This window comes from Alligator sinensis, unplaced genomic scaffold (genome assembly GCF_000455745.1).
Source record: "Alligator sinensis unplaced genomic scaffold, ASM45574v1 scaffold574_1, whole genome shotgun sequence".
In the NCBI taxonomy this organism is placed as follows: Eukaryota; Metazoa; Chordata; order Crocodylia; family Alligatoridae; genus Alligator; species Alligator sinensis.
This window is the reverse complement of record NW_005842106.1, coordinates 1,615,711-1,636,115: the sequence shown is the minus strand read 5'-3', so window position 1 is coordinate 1,636,115 and position 20,405 is coordinate 1,615,711. Positions and strand designations below refer to the sequence as shown.

The window sequence follows — 20,405 nt, the reverse complement described above, 5'->3', positions numbered from 1 at the left end:
CCCCCCCCAACTTACCTCTGACAGCGCCGGGGGCAGCAGGAACACCAAAGAGATGCTCTGGCCCAAACCAGAGTTGGAGGACTGGCTCTAGGCACGGTCTTGAACCATGCCTTGCTCTGCTCTATTGCGGAGCGTTTTTTTTTTTTTTATCCCTGTGCAGCATGGGGAACATTTTTTCATTCCCATTGCCCCGCCTCAAATCCCTTTGAGGCGGGGCAAGAGGCACATGCGCGCTTGTCTGGACGCGCCCTACAGGTCTAGGCGGGAGAGGGCCCTGATCAAGGCCGACCCCTAACATGGCATGGGACCTGAGGCATTTTATCCCCAAACCCCAAAATCGTGTGCTGTCATGCACATCTGGCATAGCAGGATCTGTGGTTTTTGGCATCTGTGATAGAATTCCTCAGATCCCATTGCAGTATTAATTTCTGCCAGGGCCTTGCATGTATTTTAGTGGAGATTTTCTTTTGGTATAGCTTTGATAGCCACAAATTTTTGTTAGTTTTGTGGAACCTTTTTTTTGTTGTTCTTGAAAGAAACTGGCATATTGTTCAACCTCAAGTTGCCTCTGTAGGTGACAGTGTAAAATATTATTCCTTTATGACTTGCTTGGAGAGCTAAGATCCAAAATCAGAATTCTGTCTAATGTACAAAGAAAAATTGCCTGTCCCTATGTACTACTGCAGTGGCGGGTCAACCTTTCTGGGAGGTGGGTCACAAATTAGCCCCATAATTTTCCTGAGTGCTACTCCAGTGTCCTTCCCTTGTCTGATTGGTTGCTGTGCTTTTTTCTGCTCTGTGTTTTCTTCTCCCATCTGCTGCTCTTCTTTCTGCTTCCTGCCCTATCTACCACTATGCTGCTTGTCCCTTCCCTGATCTGCTGTACCATACCCATACCACAAGCTGCCCATACCACTTGTAGTATGCGTGCCACAGGTTGACCTATAAATGTCTTCAGATGCTACGCTGATGCACATGTTCAAAGCAATCAAAAAAGTATTTTTAATGTGCTTTGTCATATTTGGGTTTTTTTTAATTCACTAAGAGAGGCTTGTTCAAATTCAATTGAATGCAGTAGTATATAATAAGGGAAACAATCATGAAAAGCAGTGGAGAGTGGAAATGAAATTTCTTCATGCTTACTCACTGCCTGTGGACAGTGGATGTATTTATCTTGAGCTTTTAAAATGAGGAAGATGGAATCCTGCTCTACCACCCAAGGGGACTGGACCAGATAGCCTTTAAAAATAGAGAGAGAAAAAAGAGGAAAAAATGTTTATAAAGAAATAGTTTTGGCATAATATTTGTTTGAATTATATTGTCATACCCAGATGTTATCTTATCTTCCCAGCCTGTTGCTCCAAAATACATGTATACCCCTCTGAATCGTCTTAAAGGAGGTACTACAGTCAACTTGTATGGTGCTGTAAAATTCTTCAAGTCTCCATATATAAGCAAAGGAACTGGTATGTACTATATCAAACTAAACATTTAAATTTTTAATCCAAAGAGGATTTTTTTTAAATAGATATTTCCAGCTTTCTGCTAATTCCATGCCCACAAAGCTTCAGTGTTAAAGTTAAGAAAACAAAATAACAAGTTACTCTTATTCCTAGAAAATAGATTTTTAAAAGCTTTCTCCATTACATAATACATATAGTTCAGTTTAGACAGACTGGTGAAGGCAACATGTAAAAAAAAAAAAAAAAAGAGCAATCTTAAGTTAATAGTCCATGCTAACTAGGGGAAATGATTTGAAGTATAAAAGGGCTCTACCTGGTTTTTTAAGGCATAGATTGTTCTGCTATGGTGTGTGTTATGACTGTTTTGTGACATATTAACGGTGAATGAAATTGTGATATGGGCCAAATGTAATGCTATTTTATCTGTTATTGAGCGCATAAATTATTTATGGTAGGATGCTGGTTGATTATGGCATTATGCTAGAATACTATGTTTAAGTTTTAGAAGGTGCTCTATATATACACAGGTGGACAATTTATCAGGTCTTTAGCATGAAACAAACCCTGTGTTTATTATGAGGTTAGTTTTGGGGGGCGGTCTTGGAAATTGGTTATTATATTGGCTTTTAAATTAAGACCTGAGCTACACACAAGTTTGTATTAGTTGGCATATGATTTTTGTTTTTTCTTAAAGTTATACTAAAACAACCTTGGCATGAATGCAGTTATTACAGTAGAAACATTTTTTGCAGCAGTGTAATATATTCTCCTTTTCATAAATGAATAACGATACTGGTGAGGGGGAGGAGGGGGAGAATGCTTCTATTGTAGCAGTAAAATTTGAAGTGATACAACTCTTGTAAATAGACATGTCCAAGGAAACTTGAACTGCTTGTGCAGAACATAAAACCAGGTGTTATGAGAATAACACAAATGGAGTAGAATAACAGTCGTGATTCCACACAGATTTTGAAGCTTATAAAGAATACAAGGAAAGAAGGATGATGAAGGTGGTAGGATAACGTTGTTTGGTAATAGGTGATAAACTTTAGAAGAGCTGACAAGATAACACAGAGAGTCTGCTCTAACCTCCCAGGATTGGATTTATATAGGGATAGAGATCAGCAGGGATCATGGTTTTCTCTGTTTAAAAATTGCAAATTCTCTGATTAACACCCCCCACCCAAAACCCCCAAATCTATGTTTTTCCATGATTAAAATGAAGCACAGCTTATATATATATATATATATGCATGTTTCTGTTGAACACAATGTTTTATTGATATATTTATAATTCTAAAGGTGTTTAGAAGCCTACCAGTGCCTCAATCGCTATAATAAAACAAATTCTAAATACCTATAAAGGTTGATGCTTAATTTTGGGGTTTTTTAGAGTTCCACCTGCCCCCTTTACCCACCAGGGTTCTGGTCTAGCTGTGCCTGTTTCCTTCCATCTCTTCCCCCCACTGCTTTGTGGCACTGAGCAGTCCTGGTATGCCAGTGCCCTGTCCATGCCATTGCCCCTCACTTCTGACCCACAACCCCCTCCTCCACCCAGCTCTGCCAGGGAGGGCTCCCAGCTGCCAGAGCGACCAGGGCCAGGGACCCAAATCTGCAGCTCTCCCCCTTCCAGTAATGCCCGAGCCCCTGTGGGAGGTAGCAGCTGCTGCAGCTGCAGTGGAACATGGAACCAGGCTCCCCCTCCCTCATGGGCAACACAGCTGGAGTGGAGCCTATGGGGGATGGGTGGATATAGGCTGCCCACTGTGGGCTCAGGGCTCCCCACCCTGCAGCTCTCCCCACAGGAGCCTCCATGACCCAGTGGGGCCGGACCCAGCATGACAAGGCAGAGCTGGGTAGGGAAGCTTGGTGCTACCCCTAGGAGCCTTGAACTACTATGCATGTGGCGCTCTCTGCCTGGTGCCTTCATCCTGCTCCCCCCTAACCCCTTGCAAGCTGGAACTCTGCTAGTCTGCAAGGGGAAACCCGCTGTTCCCCATATTTTTCTCCATAAACAGAGAAATTCTGCATTTTACCACGTTTTTTCATGGCAAACGGAAAACCGGGATCCCTGGAGTGAAGTAATATGGAATGAAGATGAGTTATAGCAGTGGCCTAGTGGGCCATATTAGTAGCGTAGGGCTGGATTGGGCCTTGGGACGTGGCACCAGTCTCTCCCTGTGCTCTGGGATTTGGTTCCAGTGGTCTGACACTGTCCCCTTCCTCCAGGATTGGGTACCAGGAACCTGACACAGCCCTCTGTGCGCCATAATTGGATCCTGGGGCCCAGAGGCACCACCTCCCAATTCTTGCATGCTGGGATTGGGTCCTGGGGGCCTGGCACTGCCTCATCCTGGCCTCTCACACTAGGATTGCGCCTATGGCCTGGTGCGGCCCCTGTCTGCTGGCTCTAGGGTATAGGGCCAGGGTTTCCCCACAGGTCCTGAGATGGGTCCAGGAAGAGGAGAGCAGTACCACTGCTCCCCTGCTGCCAAATTTTCAGACCCATGGGGAGTCCTGGGGGCCAGATGACATGAATAAATTTGGAATGGGAATCAGAAGAAGGTTTTAACCATTAGAGCAATGATTTTCAACCAGGGTGCCACCGGAAGTATAAGGAAGCAAGTGAAGTGTGAGGAGATAAGCAGACAAGGGTAGGCTCAGGCTCTTCCTGTCTGCTGCTCACCTGCACTGAATACCTGCCCCTTCTGCAAGGAGGTAAATATTGTATTAAGATACTTTCTTAAATGGGGTGCTGCTCAATTCATAAAAGTTATGTAGAGGTGCCTTAATTATGACAAGGAGTGTCCATAGTCTGCAGAGTTTCAGAACCACTATAGCACAAGCAATGAGTTTCCGCAATGAGTAATGAAGACCAAAACTAATTGATTTTAAAATGAAAGATGATCAGTTACTAAATGGTTTATATCGGGGTGGGCAATTATTTCAGGTGGAGGGCTGTTAACCGAGTTTTGGTAAGCTGTCGAGGACCACTTGAATATCTCTGTCTCTTGGTCTCCATCTTGGGACTGGAAGTCCTGCCCCTAACCTCTGACCTTTGCCACCGGAAGTCCCTTCCGTTGTCCCTGGAAGTACTCCTTTGGGTAGAGGCACCCCAAGCAGGGTGCAGGGCTCGGGGCAAATCAGCCCATGTGGGGCCCCGCCCCTGCTCTGATCCTGGGCCCAAAGAAGCTGCCACCGCCATTGGCAGTGTCAGCAGCAGGGCGGACGGGTGGGTAGTGAGCGGCTGGATGTGGAGCCGCCTTTCTGTCCAGCTCCACACTGCCGCTGCTTCGCCCAGCTCCGTGAGGCTCCCCAAAGCACAGGGCCTGGGGCAGTTGCCCTGATTCACCCCCCACCCCAGGGATGGCCCTGCCTTTGGGAAAGAGGTTTTGCCATCTTAAGGGGGAAAAAACCAAATTATATACTAAAAACCAGACGCTTGTAATGATATATTTTAAATTAATTAAAAAAAAATTTTGTCCTCTTTTGTGTGCGTTTGTGCTGTATATATAGAAGCGATTGCATAATAGCTGAAAATGCAGTCTTACTCATATATTGTGTGGGGTGTGCAGGGCGGTACAGGTGGGTGGGTATGGGGTTTGTGGGGATGTGCGCGTGTGTGGGTATGGTATTGTAGGTATGGGAGCCACATGGTGCAGAGCGGCCAGCGGGTAGGCAGGAAAGTGGGGAAGTGGCGGCAGGGGGCAGTAGAAGTGAGCGGTGTGCAGGAGCACAGAGCCCATGCCGGAATCCCAGGGCCGGTGGCAGGAGTCCAGGGTGTGGGCTGGCAGGGGTCTATGGAGCTGGGCTGGGCTGCGCCAGCAGGGAGAGAGGGATATTTGCCCAGCTGCATAGAGCCCCTCCCGCTGCCGGTGCTCCCTCGTGCAGCCGCTCACAGCCCACAAGGCTGCCTATGCCTGCTTTCCACTGCCACCGCTGCTCCACAGGGCAGCCCAGAGGCAGCGGTGACACAGCAGAGACACAGGACATCCCCTTAGTGCCTCTGGGTGGCTGCACCAGGAAGCACTAGCCGGGGGGGGGAGGTGCTTTTTTCCCGCGCTGAGCACCAGTTTGTTCCGTGTCCCTGCTGCTCAGCTGAGATGGGCCAGCATGGGGTCAGGGCTGCAGATGCTTGTCTCTGCCTGTTCTGCGGAGTTGGGGCAGGGGAGACTGAGAGCAAGCGGGCGTGTGGAAGCCAGCAGCAGCCAGGTGGGAGCATAGGGCACGTGATAGTGTTCCGGACCACCACTGGTGGGGCCCAGAGCAGGGTGGCAGGAAAGCGGGGTCCCAGCTGGCATGAGCTCAGTGGAGCCGGGTCAGCTCCCCTTCTCCCTGCTGGCACAGCCCAGCCCGGTTCCATAGACCTCTGCCAGCCTGCGCCCCACACTTCTGGTGCAGGCCCCATACTCCTGCATGCCACTTGCTTCCACTGGGTCCTACTGCCTGTCTCCTGTCATCTTTGACAAGCAGCCAGGGACAGATAAATATTAATTTTCTGAATTTTTTAGGGGTTTCACAGGCCAGACAGAATGGCCTCGCAGGCCAGATCCAGGCTGTGGGCCGTATTTTGCTCACTCCTGGTTTATATGATGTGCATGTGTACGCTAGCAGGAAGCTGGGTTTGAAGAATGAATGGGTCCCAACCAGCCTGGTGCCATTGAGTTATAAAAAAAAATTACGAAACACAATATATTGACTTAAAAACAATGCCTGAAAAATCTTGAAGTACTGTCATTAAGATGCTGAATCTTTAAAAATAGATATGCACATTAAATTAAAAGTTGAATAGTAATGGTCCATACACTATTTCAGAGATGGTAACTAATGTTTTTCCTCCTGAGACAGAATTAAAATAAATGCAATCACTTTCTACAAATATTAATTGATATACAAAAATTATATTGCATGAAGGTATTTACATAGTAACTTTTCTAAACTATAAATCTTGGCCTTTACTTAAGTCATCTATTGTTTTGTATCTGTTTTGTAGGAAGTAAACACTTGCTGTACAAAACAGCATGTGTGTTCTAAAAGTATTACTAGAGTTGGAAATACTTATACAATACTTAATATGCATATATGAAAAGCAAATCATGATGTGCTGCTAGCAAGGTATTTTAGTGATGAATTGTGAATTATTTTGTGTAGTGGGCTTTAAGTTGAAAAAATTATCTGAAGCTCTTTAATCATTTACTTTGTTAGTTTTGTAATATTTTTGTATAATATAACAATATGAGGACCAAAAATCATCATTTGGGTCATCCAGTATGATTACTTCTTGCACTGTTTTTGGTAGAAGTGCATTATTTTCACTATTTTACCAAACTGTGATTATCCCCTCCCTTTCCTCCTCCCCCCAACTGCTGATTATCTGTAGTGATGGTGCCTCAGTCCATGTTCTTTGTGCTGGGAGAAAAACCTTTCTCTCATGTTGAGGACACCCAGTATCTCACAGTCCTTTGCCCTCTTACCCTTCCTCCAATGGAGCAAGAGGGTGGGGATCACTGGGTCCCTTATAGTTCACTGAAGGCGAGCTGTCAGGAAGTCCTGTGGAGACCCAATGCCCTTCCAGCCACTGAACTGACCTGGGCTCTGGCACAGACTAGGAGGTAGATATGCCTGGGACTGGAACTCTCTTGGAGCCCCAGGAGGATTTCAGCCTCAGGAGAATGCCTCCTTGCCCGTCCTGCCAATTACTTGATTGGTGAGACAGGTGGGGAGGGGGTGTTCTCCCATGGTGGGAAACATCCCAAACCAAGATCTGTATAAGGGGAGATAGAGGGAAGCATCTCCCAGACTGGAACAGTCTAGGGAATAATCAAGCCCTGGGGATTTGCCTTCTGTCCGTGCCCAGACTGCAGAACTGGTCTTTGCACAGGCAATGGACACTACATACAGTGGAACCCATCCCCCTGTGGGATGGATCCAGCTGCACTGCCTCTACCTACTGCCCCTTGTACCCTTTCTGGGTGACCCAGAGAGGAGCATGGAGTGGGACCATCTCCAGCAGCAGGTGGGATCCTCCTGGGGTTCTGGTTCCTGCTGCAGGAGAATGGTCCAGAGGTCCAGGACAGTTCCAGCCATGGGAGAATGCCCCCTGCTCTGTGTACTGCCACTGAAGTCTCTAAAAGACCTCATTTTTAAGGGAGAATACAAGGCTAGAAATGAGGGTCTGTCATATGGAGCAGAGAACAAAATTTGTCTCAAGAGTCAAAGTGATTTATATTAGGGATGTGAATGGTTAAACATTTAAATACTTAAATGTTCATATATTGATTACCAGTATACCTTGCTGGTTATCACTTAACGCAGGGCAGAGAGCAGTTTTGGGGGGAAGGGAAGTGGCAATGTGCCCCTGAAGGCGTCAGGGCAGGCCAGAAAAAGAGGAAGAGAGGCACGAGGAGGAGAGGGGGAGGGAGGACTAGTACCTCATGCAACGGGGAGTCGTGAGGGACCCAATCCTTATGGCAGAGCAACCCCAGCCCCTTCCCCACCCTGAAGCATGTGTGCATCCACTGTCAGCAATGAGCTGGGCCAAGGCTCCATGGACAGCCGTGTGTGGGCAGCAGCAGTGGGTGAGGGGCTTTCCCAGCGTACTGCTGCTGCCAGCACACAGCTGCCAGGGGAAGAAGTGGGGCAGCTACAGGCAGCAGCAGCAAGCCCCACCACAGCCCTGTAAAGCCACAGGCGGCAACAGCAGGCAAGGGGCTTTCCTAGCTTGCTGCTGCTGCCCAGAGAACAAGTGAGTACAGGTGTGGGCTGGGTTTCTGGTAGAAACCAGCCCAATAATGGTTTTCTGGTAGAAGCTGTTTAACTAGTAACATCCGAGGAGTTTAAACGGGTACTTATTTAATCAGTATTAACATCCCTAGATTATGTTATTTCAGTATTGGTTCACAAGAGCTGGTTCTTTTCTTTTTCACGGACTGTGTGTCATGGTCTTTCTGTCACTGAAGTGGCCTTGTCAAATTCTTGAGCAAATAAATGGTGCCTTCTAATAGCTGTTTGCTTATGTTAGACCTATTCATATGTTGCTAGTCTTAATGATTTGAAAAATTGGATTCACTGAAACATTCTCAACTTGTAATTTTAATAGGAAAGCTTAACTGAATATAGAGAATCATAAAGATTCCTTTTTTCAGTTGTGCATCAGGATATTGCCAAGGATGGTGTGCATTAAGCAGGTAATTTTCCTCTCTTTAGATGCAATAAAAGTTAGTTCTTACTTCTTGAAAGCCAGAGATACATCTGTTTCTCTTATTTTGGCTCTTGTGGCTGAAAAAAGAGCAGGTAGGCAGTGTTTGATTTCTCCCCCCTTCCCTCCCCACCTCGTGTGTGTGAAACCATATAGGCTATTGCTTCAGGGGTGTAGGTTGTAGCCATGTTGGTCTAAAGACATAGGCAGACAAGGTGCTTTGGGTAAATCTGATATCTTTTATTAGACCAACTTAAATAGTTGGAAAAATTCTTCTTAGCAAGCTTTCGAGCACAGTCTGTTCCATGGGAGAGCCAGCTGTGGTATGGGATCACTCCAACAAATTGCATAACAGAGGATAACATAACAGAAGACTGCATCCTACAGTTTTATTAATCATTTTCAAATGTTTAAAGCAATTACATGAAATATAAGGATGCATATGCAAGGGGGATTATTGTAAAGAGGCAACTGGTAAAGCACTGCAAGAAGGCAAGATTTATTTGTCCAACTGGAGGCATATGGGCAGTGGGGTTCTCCAGGGCTCAGTCCTTGGGCCTGCACTGTTCAATGTCTTCATTGGCGACTCGGATGAGGGGGAGAAAAGCACCTTGTTCAAGTTTGCAGGTGACACTAAGATGTGGGGAGAAGTGAGCACGCTAGGAGAGAGGGACAGGCTACAACTAGATCTGGACAGGTTACAGAGGTGGACGAATGCGAATAGGATGGGTTTCAATACGGACAAGTGCAAGGTGTTGCACCTGAGGAGGAAGAACCAGCAGCATACCTACAGGCTGGGGAATTCCCTTCTTGTCAGCACAGAGGCAGAAAAGGATCTTGGGAGTCACTATTGATTCCAAGATGAACATGAGCCACCAGTATGAGGACATGGTCAGGAAGGCTAACTGCACCTTGTCATGCATCCATAGGTGCATCATGAGCAGGTCCAAGGAGGTGATCCTCCACCAGTATGCGGCATTGGTCAGTCTGCAGTTGGATTACTGTGTCCAGTTTTGGGCGCCGTACTTCAGGAGGGATGTAGATAGCATCGAGAGTGTCCAAAGGAGGGCCACTCGCATGATCAGGGGGCAGCAGGGTAGGCCCTACGAGGAGAGGCTACAGGACCCGAACCTGTTCAGCCTCCACAAGAGAAGGCTGAGGGGGGGATCTAGTGGCGATATAAACTTGCCAAGGAGGACCAGCAGGCAATGGGAGAGTCCCTGTTCCCCCGAGCACTACCGAGAGTAACGAGGAACAACGGCCGTAAGTTGACTGAGAGTAGATTCAGGCTAGACATCAGGAGGCAATACTTCACAGTCAGGGCGGCTAGCAGCTGGAACCAACTTTCAAGGGAAGTGGTGCTCGCCCGTACCCTGGGGGTCTTCAACAGGAGGCTAGATAGACACCTAGCCGGGGTTGTTTAACCCAGCATTCTTTCCTGCCCATGGCAGGGACTCAGACTTGATGATCTGCTTAGGTTCCTTCCAACCCTACCAACTATGAAAGTATGAAACTATGACTGCCTTGACTTTGGAATTGGGACACTTTCACATGTCTTGCCCTACAGGGTGCTCATTCACATTACATTTTGCTGTCCCAGAAGCTTCTGAAACAGGTACTGTATTTGGTATACGAGTTTCTTAGTTGCTAATCACATAGGACTCCAAAACCCTGGCCTGGAGTCTGGGGCACTGCTTTGGAGTCACTCCAGTGTAAAGTACATCTTATCTGAACAAGCACTTGAATGGGAAAAAAAGTTGCTAAAAACTGTAGTTCTTTAAGATATGTTGTCCATCTGTACATTCTACTCCCTTCATCCATTGGCGCTCTGAGATTCTGTAGTTGAGAAGGCTAAAAGGAGAAGGAACAGTTTTGTGCAGAGGATGTGGAGGGTCAGGCCTTGTTCTGCATAGTACTGCTAAGGAGAAAACTCTGTGATCTCAAGTGCTGCAGGAAAATGTGTGCACAGTGGGAAAGTGTGTATGGACAATGCATTTTAAAGAATTCCACTTATCGATAAGGATTTCTTAGGTGACATCTCTTACCCAAAGAAACCTTGCCCCTCGTATAGTATCTAGACCATGACAGCTACAACATCACTCTTACACTACTGTAACATGGAAGTTATTGATAAGTAAGTTTGTTTTACAAGTTGCCTAGCTAATGTGATGTAAATCCTTAAAAGCTCCACAACTCAGATAGCTATGCATTTTGAGAATGTAATTTAAAAATATTTGTCTCTTCCTTAACAGTAGTGATTAACTTGCAACTTTAAATAGGCTTTCACTTACAGCCAACTGCTTTCCTATTTAGTCTCTTTTTATTAGTAGATGCTTGGGTGAATTGGTTGTTAAAGTTGCTTGGCCAATCCATATCGCATTATTAAAGACTCTGGCGTATGTAACACAGGTCTTGTATGGTATTTTTGTATATAAAACTGCAATTTTCAGCAGTTTACCCCATTTAACTGAATCCAAGACCACTCCATATTTAAGATGATTCCCCACTAATTAGAAGATTTTAGACATGGAAACTTACAAATCTGTTTTCATTTTCCATGTCTATAATCTAGTTACTTGGAGTGTCTTTTTATATTCATCCCCCCAGAGGGGAAGCAGCGGCAGGAAAACCAGCAGCTGGAGGATGGGCAGCCTACCCCAGGCACCCCACTACTTGCACTCCATGCGTACCCCCAGTAGTCCTTAGGCTGGGGCTGTGTGGGGTTCTTTCTGGCTGGCCCCCACCCTGTGCAGATCCGAGGACACATGTCTGCCTCTGCCTCCATGCCCTCCTGGACAAGCAGTGGTGGGAGCTGCTGCACAAGTGGTTCCCAGACAAGCAGCAACAGGAGCTGCCCCCCCTCCCCCATGCTCCCCAGACAAGCTGCAGCTCTGTCCCACCCCCATCCCACCCCGGCTGGGCAGTGCTTGCCCCAGCCCCACTCCTCTCTCACCATGGGGGCCTTGATCTGCACCCCCACGCCCCTTCCCTCCGCTTCTCTCCCCCCTTTCCTTCCACCACACCAGACTTACCAGCTGCACACAGCTTTCCAAGCTGCCTGGCTATGCTCCATGCTGCGCTGTGGCTGCATGCACGGACGGGCATTTATCGTCCAAATCAGACTGATTTCTGATATGATCAATTTTTTTTGATATCTGTGCCAATCCAATATCAGACCGATATATCACTGCACCTCTCACTGAAAGACTTGGGACTGTTCAGCCTGGAGAAGAGAAGACTCGGAGGGGACTTGGTGGCAGCCTATAAGTATATCAGCGGCTTACATCAAGCCTGGGGGAGCATCTATTCACCAAGGACCCTCAGGAGAGGACAAGAAATAATGGGCACAAACTGATTGAAGATCGCTTCAGACTAGACATCAGGAAAAACTTATTTACAAGTTGAGTGCCATGGGTTTGGAACAGGCTCCCCCCAGAGGTGGTACAGTCACCCACCCTGGAGATCTTCAAAAAGCATTTTGATGCCCACTTTGCTGGAGTCATCTGACCCCAGCAGTCTTTCGTGCTCATGCACGGGGGGTCTGGACCTGGTGAGCTGTAAGGTCCCTTCCAGCCCCTAACAACTATGAAATTATGAAAATCATGAGTGAAGCATCAAGAATTCATGGATGTGTTTGGGGGGGTGGGGGGGTTGGGTTCTTTTCCTCTGGGTAGAGTTGTCAAGCTTCCTTGGTCTTCCAAGCCAGATCTGAACTGTGGGGTTCCTCACAAGTTGATTTAACCCCCACTGCTGGAGTTGGGTCTAAATGCAGCCCTTGCTTGCCCCTTCACTGCTGACATTTGTTCTCAGTGGGGTCAATATGCCAATTCAGTGGTGTGCTCTGCCTCTGAATTCCCAGTTTCTTCCTCCCTCGCTCCCAGGAGCCCCGTGGACCAGGTGATACCACTCCATGGGCTGGATCTGGTCTCTGACACCCCTCCTTATAGGGTTTTAGATCCTATGCTTTTAGACTTGTTTCTACAACTGTGGGAAGGAGGTGGAATTAAAACCTCTTTCTTTTTTAATGTAAAAGCATTAACACCAGGATCTGGTAGAGAAAAGCATGAGACCTAATAAAATCATAATTGACCAACTACTTGCTTTCAGCAAAATAGTTAACTATTTTACTACATTCTTTTAAAAACTTCTCCTAGTTCTAGTGCATTTTAATTCAGTAGATTGCTTTCAGTTATTGTCAGTTATAACAGTGCAATGTATTCATTCTCATTTTTGTGTTGTTGTTGTGATAGTTCACATCTGGAAGCCAGAAGATATCTCCACTTAATCTAACCTATTTTATAGTCTAGTTCAGGCATGTTAATGTTAATTGAATGGGCTACATCTTTTCACATTTGAGTTCTGCTACTGTGTGGGTGGAAGTTGCTTTCATTGTTTTCTTGTTTGTTGTGCTATAAACAGATGGAGCCTAGTGTTACAAAGTAGTCTGCTGGGGTTTTTTTTCTTTTGGTCTGCTAAAGCTCAGGCTATTAATTAAGTTGTGAATCTTACAGCTATTCAGTGTTTGAGAAGCAATGTTACGTACATCTTTGTTTTTTATCACATACGATTCATGTTTTATTTACAGTACAATCAATAGCTGATCCTCCTCTCTTCAGTCTCTTTGGAAACATATTTTTAAATCCAAGATGACGGAGATAGATCAGCTGTTCATCTTATTATCACTTAGTAGCTGCCAGAGTTTCCTGTAAAACAATACACGTTTTAATATGCATCATTTTAGAGATCAGTAAAAAAACCTTGCAGAACTGAAAGGTTTTTCCCCCCTAAGGCATTTCATATAGCTTTAAATGACACCACTTCTTCGAGCTTTAGTAGGCTAAATGCAATAACATTGAATTTGTAGGTAATATTTGCTGTATAAATGAATTCCTAATGCAGAACTTAAGGGCACTACATGACCCTCATAGACCGCAGTTCATACACAATAAATTAATGAAAAAAATGTACAGTTGTAATAAAACCCAAGCTAAATTCCCCAGTGAGCACGCCGCCAGCTGGCTAAAAGGAAAAACTTATTTTAAGCAGATTTCTAGTGCCTTCAACTAACTCGAGCCATCTTAGACTTAGAAATATCAAACCCATAAGCCATCAAGTTGTCCTTGAAAATTTACTCTAATCAGTTACCATTTTGTATCTTGTTAAATTGTAATTTAAATTTCACAAGAAACCAATAATACATACTGCAACTTAATCCTTCAGGGAAACTTCTACATGCAAATATGGGAAGTGCTATTGAAGTCAGTGAGATAAATGTATGTAAATGCTTGCAAGATTAAGTAAGTGTCTTTGTTGAGACAGTGTATGCCTACACAGTTATAATGGAGATGAAGTTTTGTTTTGTTTTCTTCTTTTTATCTTTTAACTTGCTTTCCTGTAGATCTGTGCTTTGTAAAATGTGCAAGTTAAATAAAAACAGGGAAATTGATGGAATATTCTGAGGGATCTAAGGCTGTGGATAGACGTGCCTTTGGATTGCTACAGAAGTGCCACAGCACTTTGAAGCCCTACAAAAATGTAGTTCTACAAAGGTTGAATAGGTATGTACTCTCATGCAGAGCCCCTTGGCTGGCAGGGCCAGACACATGGGCGAACTGGGCGGTCGCCTGGGGCCCAGACAGAAAGGGGGCCTGAAAATGGTTGTCGTCGTCGTTGTGGTCGTCATCATCATCTCTTGTGAAGTGGGGCCTGATACTAAACGTTCACCTGGGGCCTCCAGGAGTCTAGGTACAATGCTGTTGGCTAGAATGCTACAGAGTCACGTCGGAAGGGTGGAAAGTGGAATTTCTTCTCTCTGGGGACAGGGGCAGTAGTGGGTCCTTTGATAGCTCACCTGGCCTCCTTAGGAAGTAGGGGTGCACCAATAGAGATTTTTGGGGCCGATACAGATAGCCAATTTTTAAGGAGGCATATTAGCCATTACCGATCTGATTTCCAATACCAGCCCAGCAGCTTGGAGAGCTGCCCCCCGCAGTGAGGGAGGGAGTGGGGCTGGGATGGGATGGGGCAATGGCTGCCCAGCCAGGGCGGAGCAGGCACGGGACGGAGCTGCAGCCCATCTAGGGGGTGTGCGGGTGGGCTCCCACCACTGTATGCTTCTTGTCCAGGAGCCAGTAGTCCGGCGGCTTGTCCAGCACTCGCCTGCTTGCCCAGCGACTTCTGCCACTGCTCCTGCTGCTTGTCTGGAAGGGCATGTGGGGGGGCATATGCAGAGTACTATGGCACTGGAAAGCAGAGCACTGTGGCTTCTATCATTTCTGTAGTACTATAAGGAGCGTACATGTCTGTCCCTTTGACTTATGTAGTGCTACAAAGACAACGTCTATCCATGGCCTGAGTAGATTTTAATAAATCAACTGAAATGTAATCTGTATAAAGTGGATTAAGTGCAAGATTTTCTCCAATCAGTCTAGGTTCTGAATGGAAATTAAACTGCAGTGCATACTACATTTTAGAATTAAAATAAATTCCTGCTCTTCAGTTACATACTCCCTGCATTAATCTCTCCTTCTCCCAGTGAATCAAAATACACTATAGCTTCAATTCAGTTCTTCCCAGAGTACCTGCAATCCTGCAGAAATTTATGTACTTACTTAAGTTAAAGTTCATGAGGATTCCTACTAATGTCTTTATCACTGATTTTTGTTGTCTTTGCATTGTTACCCTTTTCTCAAATTTAGATATTTACAGGGGAGGGGGGGGTGGAAAGTTGCAACCCCTTTGTATTTTAAGTTGGTATAAATCCAATTTACAGACTATGTAAACATAACCAAGAAAGCTGTACTCCTCATCTGACAGAGCTTACAATGAGAAGACAAGCATTTTGCTTTTAAGGAATATAAATTCTTTACAAGAATCAAAATTGGTCAAAGGCAAGTTGGTACTCATATCAGGATAAGTATATTTTTAATCTTTAAAATGTGATTATATTATGAACATGCTTATATAGTAATAGTATCTTAGTTTACTGATCTGTTCCCAATGTGAATTCAATCATAGTTGCTAGCTTCAACAACTTATTTTTTTTAATCTCTGGCTAGCCATGCAAAGCTAAAGAGAACTTTCAACACTTGATATGTATTTTTATTTTCAAAGCCAGATTTGATTCTGAATTATATCTGCACAGCCTACTGAAAGCAGTAGGATTGCACAAGTATGAATAAGGTAAGATTGACTCTGGTGGATCTTAATTATAGGCAATGACTCATTAATCAAGTAGACTTTAGTGAGACAGTTTTTCCAAGACGTGTGTACAGGACCAACAAAAAAGATGCTTTTATTGCAAACTGAACAAATCTTAATGGGACAAACCTCAGTGTGAATTATTTAGTGTTACCAAGAGCAGTAATCTAACACAGAGATAAAGTAAAATATCCAGCATACTTTTAATGACAAAAAAGCAGCCAGAAAAATGTGGCAGTCTGAGCATTTCCAGAATACCAGTTTCCCAGAATAACACTGTGGGACAAGACTACATAAATGTAATAGCAGTAGAGGAAATACTTCATCTTCGCAACATAGTCTATAAATATATTTTTACAATAGTTCCTACACAGTGATTTTCATGCAGATTTAAAGTCCATGGTGGGGGAAGTCTTTTGGCTTTCCTCTCTGGGAGCTTCTGATCCACTATGCCCAGCAGTCTTGCCAGAGCTTCTGGCTGTGGGGTTTAAAGTCCCCAGCAAGGGTTTTGTGTCTGTGTATTCCTGTTTTTGATTTTTTTTTAAACCCTTTTTAGAAAAATATTAAAAACAGAAAGGTTAAAGTGTGTGGCATTAAACATTTATCAGTAACAAAACACCCATATCACTAGAGACTAACCGCACCCCCCTTCCCCGCTCCCCTAAAGTCCTTCATGGGGTTACACATTTAAGGTTAGCTGTCCATCTTCTACCTGACAGAGGGCCCCCTCAATGGCTCAGTGTAATACAAACCAGTCCAAATTTTGTTACAAGGTGTAAAGTATCCAAACTCAAATGCGAATTGTGCCCAGACCAAGCAGATAACTTGCAGGGCGTAGTCACAGATGGCCCCTGCAAGCCAGTTTCTGCAGCCTTTCAGGATTATAGTCTTGGCTTGGCCCAGCAGGAAATTGGCCAGGCAGAGATCATGCTCCCTTCAGCTGCTTGGTATGGGATAGAGAAAATATATAAAGCATCAGAGAAGTTCATATCCAGTACAACCACAAAGAGTAGCCACAGCAGAGGCAGTCCAGGAAGTCCTGGAAAAAATCTTTTCCACCTCTTCTTCCAGAAAGTTCAGGCCGCCAACACTGCCAGGTCTAAGTAGTGGGCAGAAGTGCCCTGTGGCCAGGACCCCATGCAACAGCCGCCACTAGAAGTCACTGGTTCTTGTGGCAATGGGCACCTTGCACAGGTCAGGTGGGCTGTGGAGCTGTCATGAGGCGCTGCCTCCAGGAAGCGCCAAGGTGGGTGGTGAGGACATGGGTATGATGCATTTTGATTGTCCACACGTACAGTGCCTTCCCAGACAAAATCTCAAAACATCTCACTAGTGTTTTCTTTGGTGCAGGGAGGCAGGGTACCAGATCTGCCATTCTCACTGCTGTCCATGGCCGGAGAAATAGCTTGATGGTTTGTGAACAGGCCAAGAAACGATGAGGCTTCTGGAGGCAAGGCTTATTGCCCTCTGTTGCAAGGCCAGGTTATGGATCAGTGGCTCCTGCAGCAGCTCTGGAAATCACAGTTGCTTGCCTAGAAGGAGACTCCAGGCCCAGGCAAGACTGGGAGAAGAGTGGAAGGGCATTCCAGCCAAGGCAGTCAGGGTCCAAGAGAGAGAGGTTCTGATTGAGTTTGAGGTCTCCCACCCGATGCAGGAAAACAAAGGCTAGCCATTGCCAAGCGAAGGGTTCAACATTAATAAGCAGGTGCTTGCAAGCAGAAGGTAGCCACCCTGCTCACTAGGTTGATCAGGCCCTAATGTCCTATATTGGTGGGCAGGGAAAGGACAGTGGAGTCGGTTGTGCCCATTCCAGAAGAAGTACAAGGAGGAGCTTTTGGAGACTCTTGAGCAGGGTCCAGGATGGCACACTCATGTCACAGAGTAGCAGCTCCTAGGACTGTCCTGTGCAAATCACTGGAAAGAGAAAGGTAGTTAGCTGTGGTATTATGAAGTCGGTTAGAAAGCAGGGCAGGGTATTAAGCCACATCTACACGAAAGCGGATATTTGTTTCCCCAAGGATAAGAAACAGTGCCACTGCTACTTGTCTCTGAGGAATGTCTGTGCCACGTGTGCTTTGTTGCATGGTAAGTTATCCTGGGTGGGATGCCTGGGGGCCTGGGAAGCTACAGCTGTGGTGCTCCTGCATCTGGGAGCCTGCCAGCAGCCAGAGGATGGCTCTGGCCAGCCAGGCTCTGGTTTTGGGTGACGCATGTTGCCACCACAGGCACTACCCTGCTTTTTTTCCACGTGAGTTTTTGACCCCTGGAATCTCCCAGGGTCAAAAAAAAACATTCTGCCAGGTGGTAGCATGGGGAACACCTGAATATGTAGGTGTCTGCATATACTGCATGGCCATGGTTGTCTGGGTGCAGCCTTAAGAGACTAACCTGTTCACAAAAGCACTGGAACAGAGCTAGTGAGTCTCACCTACAGTACTGTGTCCAGTTTTGTGGCACTGCACTTAGATGTGGACAAATCCAGAAAAGAGCAAAATAAATTATTAGCGGTATAGAATGTGAGGGAAGATTGAAAGAACTGTAATTATATTTAGTATAGAGAAGAGAAGACTAAGGAGAGCATTTCAGAACAGTTTTAACATACAGCATATGTTGTGCAGAGGATGGCTTTCAATTGTTTTATGTCTACAAAAGAAGGACAAGATATAATGGACTTAATTGCAATATGGAAGATACTAGAAAAAACTTTCCAAATACGAGGGTGCTTAAGCACTAGAATATGCTACCTAAGGAGCTTGTGGATTTTCCATCTTTAGAAGGGTTTTTTTGTTTGTTTGTTTTAAACTTGCAGATTAGATAAACATTAGTCTAGGAAGGTTAAGACAAATTATCCTACCCAGCATAGAGGGGTTAGACTAGATGACCTTGTGAGGCCCATTGTAGCCTTGTATTTCTTATGATTCTGTTCTTGTAAGCTAGGATGCTATTAGAATCACTTATAAAGACAGATAATCAAACTTCCAATGTAAGCTAGACAGAAATATTCAATATGGTAGTAAGATTCAATATAACCTATAAGAATGAGTTAATACATTAACTTAAATACTTGATTTTAGTACTCGGATTGAGATTTAATCTGGTAGGTGTGCATGAGACTTTTAAGATATTTCAAAAAGAGCTTTGAATGTTAGGTTACATACTGTGCAAATGGATTTCTTTGATAGGAAATCTTTATCAGTGCAATTCTTATATTGTAGTAGGAAAATGTTGGGGCATTGTATTTTGCCTGCACTTGGAAAATCAAGTGTTCATTTTAATATAGAATAAATATAGAATTGGGTGGGGGTAGGAGGAGAGGGGTTGCCTGGTTTTATTTTCCTTAATAGTTTGATATCAAATCTTTTGAAGGTGATTCCTCAGTATTTTTACTTTTTTTTGCTTGCTATACATCAGTGGGTGTATGTGTCTATATATGCTTATAATTTATGCTTTTTTTTCCCCTGCTTTAATGTATAAACAAAATTAAAAGACTTTCTGACATGTTCTCAGTTGTTGGATTAATATGAAATTATAGTATATAATATTCTGTATTTTATATTTCCTAAATTTGAGATTCTGTATTTTATATTATGTTTCCTAAATTTGAGGGAGTGGAGTTTTTTTACTTTTAACAGAGAGCTTTTTTCGAAGAGTTACTCAGGTATTTAAATAACATTTAACAGAAACAAAGCAAAACCTAAAAAGATCTTCAGGAATCTCTAAAAAGACTTATGACTGCTAGATCCCAGAGACTACTATGAAAAATTATTTATTTCTTTAAGTTTTCAAAACCTAACCCATATTTCCCTTTTCTACTGCAAGTCACTACTATGTAAAAAAAAAAAATAGTCTTGAATATTGTTAGGTCGGGGCTGTTCAACTGGTGGCCTGCAGGCTGTATCTGGCACCCCTAAGTTAACCCGTGGATCTTTGACTCCCAATCTGAGTGCCACTCCTCACCACTGTAGCTGCCTCTGGAGTCTCCAGGTACTCCCTCCCTTTTCCAGCTTTGGCTACCTGCCTCTACCCCTGGACTGGAATAATGAGCTGAAAGAACTTTCTGCTCAGGGGGACCTGAAGTGTGGTGGGGTTGGGGGTGGGCACATGGTGCGGTATAGTATGCAGGGCATAGGGTCAATGGCATGATCTAGTGGAGTACATCTGCTGCTCAGTGGAGTGTCTTGCAGCACATCATGGTATTGCTGGCACTGGATTTACAACACAGCCCCAATACCTTACTCCGGGCGAGCACTACCTTCAGCCTGAGCACAACTCCTCTTTGATAATAGGCAAATTTTATTTATACATAGTGATAGGAAATAAGATCAATGCAGGAAAAGCAAGCAAGGTGATTACAACATACAGTACAGTTGCATCATATGGGCATTTAACTTGCGCGAATTCAACTTTATGCGGGGTGGGAGTGGGGGCGGGGCTTCAGTTGGCTTCAGTTTAAGGCGGCGGGAGGTTTTGGCAGCATGGTGGTGTCCAGGCGGCACAAAGACATTCCCCCCCCCCCACCCCCCGCGCCGCCGGGCGCGCCACAC

At 44.9% G+C, this 20,405-nt stretch overlaps 1 protein-coding gene across 2 annotated transcripts in view; it reads left to right on the top strand.

The window, feature by feature from the left end:
* POT1 (protection of telomeres 1) overlaps positions 1 to 20,405 on the top strand; it is a 179,171-nt gene that overhangs the window by 45,030 nt on the left and 113,736 nt on the right. For both annotated transcript variants that reach the window (XM_025205167.1, XM_006024524.3), the window contains one exon: positions 1,352 to 1,466. In XM_025205167.1, the coding sequence (XP_025060952.1) occupies positions 1,352 to 1,466 (115 nt within the window). The remainder of the gene's footprint in view (positions 1 to 1,351; positions 1,467 to 20,405) is intronic.